General features: G+C 42.2%; 1 protein-coding gene across 1 annotated transcript; it reads left to right on the top strand.

Moving 5' to 3' along the window:
- The first annotated feature begins 2704 nt into the window (after nt 1-2704).
- LOC143528477 (forkhead box protein B1-like) lies at nt 2705-4036 on the top strand. Its single transcript, XM_077024173.1, has one exon. The coding sequence runs from the start codon at nt 3056-3058 to the stop codon at nt 3992-3994; it is 939 nt and encodes a 312-aa protein (XP_076880288.1). The 5' UTR covers nt 2705-3055; the 3' UTR covers nt 3995-4036.
- Nucleotides 4037-4563: the final 527 nt, after the last annotated feature.

Raw genomic sequence — 4563 nt, 5'->3', positions numbered from 1 at the left:
ACATTGAGCCACAATATTGTTGACTAGAAACCAAACTAATACACTATTCCGTCTGATTAGAAATTATTCACTTATTACAATAAGAGTGTAAGTGATGTGTTCTTCGGTGGTTTGATTCAAACGCAGAGAAACGGGGGTCCAACCCTTCCAGGTGTATTTGTTGGCTGTTAGGCGTCTCATCTTGTGACTATTGTTGCTGTTATTTTGAATGAATTGGCAACACTAGACTTTATGTTTGCCTAGAAGATTAGGGTCAGGGTTAGAGTGGGAGCTAGGGTAATATCTGTAGAGAGTTTGTGATCTAGAGAGGCAGTATAATGTGTAATGTCCTTCTGACTGTGTCAGTAAAGCCGTGTGTGTGTGTGTGTGTGTGTGTGTGTGTGTGTGTGTGTGTGTGTGTGTGTGTGTGTGTGTGTGTGTGTGTGTGTGTGTGTGTGTGTGTGTTTGTGTGAGAAGCCATATGCTGATGTTTATGCTGTTTATGTTGTCAGTGTTGCCACATTGGATCACTGGGAAAACAACTCTGGGAATATTTATAGGCCAGTGTCATCGATCACACTAACCGTGTGTCATGATCCCCCTCCAGGACACTTCATCAGGAAACACTTCACTCATCATACAGGCCCAACCTGCTCTCACTCTCACCTGCCACTCGTCTGCTAAGGGTCAACAGCTACATCAACACAGAGTAACACACACAGGTCCACACACAGAGTAATACACACATGTCCACACACAGAGTAATACACACAGGTCCACACACAGAGTAATACACACATGTCCACACACAGAGTAATACACTACACCCGTCCACTCTCCACCTAACTGGACTCTGACATGAAGTCCTCTCTCTTCTATACTTCTTGCCAAATTTACAGTATCTAAAGAGTCGCATGGAACAACAAGGCCTAGCGAGGTCACACAGTCTAATGTGAGCGGCTCATAATGGGAACTGTCCGCGGTGCTGAAAATGACTCGTCTTTTTTGTTTGGGGGGGGGGGGGGGGTGTGTAAAAATTATCTGTGTAGATTTGTGAATTTTATTCTGACAACTGCTGCAAACATATTATCGATATGCTTCATTAACAGCTTCGGTGTCATCACCGACGTCCACAAACTCAAATGAAAAGTAACCAAAAAGATTTAATGGTGCATGCGTTATCCTCATTTAATTATACAAATGCAAAAATGAGGAGCACTAAATTAAACTGAAACTGTCCCTCTGTGTGTGAGTTTCTGTAGCCAGTGCTGCTCCTGCAGATGAATTCTACAGATATAATTGATCAATTAACTGTAACACCAACATATGTTTATTTCAGTTTTTTTATCCTGTTGTGACGCAGCTAATTAATTCTGTATGACATTTAATTTGAACGAAGGCTACTTGGCGAGCGAACGAACAGCTCATCAACACTGAATACCTTTGAAAACATCAAAAATCATCTCGCCTCAGTCAAAAGTCATTAACGTATTAACATTGATGTATGACTAATTAACTTGAGTTTTTTATGTTTTAATTATTTAAAATGTGGCGTTTTTTATCCACGGAACAAAATACTTGCATTAAGGGGGTGATGGTCCCCTTTTCGCACGAAACCAAGGCGAGAATTCTGCTTGAAAATGATCATTGCGACCAGGTTGGCTACTTGTAAACATTCATATTTATTGTGCTCACGTTAGAGAACCAATCTGCTGGAACAACACTGATGGAATACCTTTCATGCGATTTTGTTAAAAAATATATCTATCGTTCTTTTTTTAAAATAGAAAACAATGTTTTCGACTATCATGCCAGCTTGTGAAAAATGACCTGTGGGCTCTTGGGACTCTTATCTTTTACTTAAGGGACCGTACACGGTCAGGTATCGCTTTATTTTGTTCACGCAAAATAAAAAATAATTAAAGCAAATATTACTGATCAGTCGTTAGGCGATTTCGGTTACATACTAAAAGTTCCCTTTATTCCAGTTATCTACCAGGCCAAGCAAATACGTAAAAATAAAGTGATAAATCTATATTTTAATGTATTTAAATAATAACAATAAAGTATATACAAGTATACCTTAACGTATTTAAATAAAATAATAAAGTATAATGAAGTATACCTTAAAGTGTTGTTTAAGTTGTTTTAAATTAGAATAACCTATGCTGTAGTATTTTTCCTTTTAAGGTCATTCATATTTTAATAAATACACGGTATAATATAAAATACAATACACATGTAAATCCAATTACTTGCATTATAAATAAATAAAGTCATGTTGAATATTTATTTCTGCAATATAGTTATTTTATTGAAAATATTTTTAAACTAAACGTAAATAGATTGTGTAACAGACTGCAGGACGTCTCGCAGCGAATACAGGTAAGCCATCAACAATATTATCTGGGATTTTGTTGACATTAATGAAGGTCGTGAATGACATCGTCTGAAATCGTCGATGCCCTTAAACGTTACAGAATGCTTACGTGCGCTAGCTTACAGCGCATTAACAGCACATTAACGTAGCGTCTCTTGCCCCAGCGGAGCGTTTCCCGACTAATCGCTGGTTCACAGGTCCTGCAGAAGAGACGCACAGCACGCGCAACCACAGCCTTGCCGCTCGCGCCCCTCCTCTTAAACAGAGTGTCATGTGACACTGCAAAGTTGGTGGGAGACCGTCGTGGGGGGCTTCGTGTCACTGTGACTTCAGACAGCAGCCAGATCACACGTGGATATAACCGTTGCGCACACTGTATCATAACACAAAAGGCTGTGGTCCACGAGTTTTTGCGGAAACAGTCGTTTAGTGGGAAAAAACCATCTAAAAAAACTAACATACTGCAGGCAGACGTCAGTGGACTCGCGTGTCTACCGCAGTCAGGTAGGCACTTCGTTTCAAAGTTTTGAACGCGCGCTGACAATAGGGTTGCACATGAAACAGAAAATCTAACTATCACCAAGTGATCTCGCATCAGTGTGCATGGCACGTACCATTCGGATTGATATGTCCTACTGAGTTTACACAGGTGTTTTTTCAGATAGACCTCGGAGAATAAAACATCACAGCTGGGACATGCCTCGACCAGGAAGGAACACGTACAGTGACCAAAAGCCGCCCTATTCCTACATCTCTCTAACTGCCATGGCAATACAAAGTTGCCCAGAGAAGATGCTCCCACTTAGTGAGATTTACAAGTTCATCATGGACAGGTTCCCGTACTACCGGGAAAATACTCAACGCTGGCAGAACTCCCTTCGCCACAACCTGTCCTTTAACGACTGCTTCATCAAGATCCCGCGGAGGCCGGACCAGCCGGGGAAAGGGAGTTTCTGGGCTCTCCATCCCAGCTGCGGGGACATGTTCGAGAACGGAAGTTTCCTGAGGCGTCGCAAGAGGTTCAAAGTGCCGACAGACCCTCTAATACAGAACAAACCCACGGACGCACCTCACTATCTTCAGCAACAAGCCAAACTTCGCCTGAGCGCTTTAGCGACCACGGGGACACACCTTTCACAGATGAGCAGCTATAATTTCGGAGTGTCACCGCCGACCACCTTCAAACATCCTTTTGCAATAGAAAATATAATCGCCAGAGATTACAAAATGCCGGGAGGCCTTACTTTTTCAACCGTGCAATCGATGCCTGCGGGTTATCAAATTCACAACCAGCTGACCACAGCCTGGCCACACATGTACAACAGCAGTATGATGGACACAACCGGCCCGGTCTCCATGTCAAGCGCCGAGTATTCTGCATACGGAGTCCCACTTAAATCTCTGTGTCACGGTGCACAAACTCTGCCGGCTATTCCGGTACCAATTAAACCCACTCCGCCCTCTGTCCCGGGCGTCGGGGCGCTCCACGCGCATCTCCCAGCCTTTCTTTCGGGCTCTCCTCAGTCTTTGAGTCCCACGTCTCCGCAGGCAGCTACTGGACAAAGCAGCCGCACCACACCCAGCATCTCCCTGTCGGTCTCCCCCGCGGCTCTACAGTCTGTTGCCGTTCACTGAAAAGTTGAATGGACTCAAAACTTTTATCAGACGCCGAGGTTATTATTTGAAAACAAACACAACCAAGAAGGCAAGAAAATATTTACAATAATCATTTGCAAAAATCAGAACAATTTTATTTTCACGAATTAGCATAATGCTTTTTATGTCAGCAGAGCAAGAAGCAAAGGGAACGTGACACAGACTGGATCATCTGAGGATCATCTGAGAATCATCTGAGGATCATCTGAGGATCATCTGTATGACACGGTGTCAGAGCCAGCAAGGTATTAAAGATAAAAGCCTAGATGAACACCCGAGGTCTCTTATCTTAACTGGATGATGAGTTTATTTACTTTATTTCAAACTGAATTTAAATGTAATTCATTAGACTACGATAACAATCTAAATGAATCTTGCAATGAATCTCTTTTAAAATGGCACAACGTGACTAAAGCTTCATCAGAAGCGGAATCCTAAACTACATACAATGTAAAAACATTCGAAGTGTAAATAACTTCTGTTAAAAGAAGAACCGTGGATCTTATTCAGCTTCAGGCTACATATTACTACACAACGGATGCTCGGAA

The sequence above is a fragment of the Brachyhypopomus gauderio genome, chromosome 12 (genome assembly GCF_052324685.1).
Source record: "Brachyhypopomus gauderio isolate BG-103 chromosome 12, BGAUD_0.2, whole genome shotgun sequence".
Classification (NCBI taxonomy): domain Eukaryota; kingdom Metazoa; phylum Chordata; class Actinopteri; order Gymnotiformes; family Hypopomidae; genus Brachyhypopomus; species Brachyhypopomus gauderio.
The sequence above is the reverse complement of the archived record's forward strand: the minus strand, read 5'-3'. Positions and strand labels throughout refer to the sequence as shown.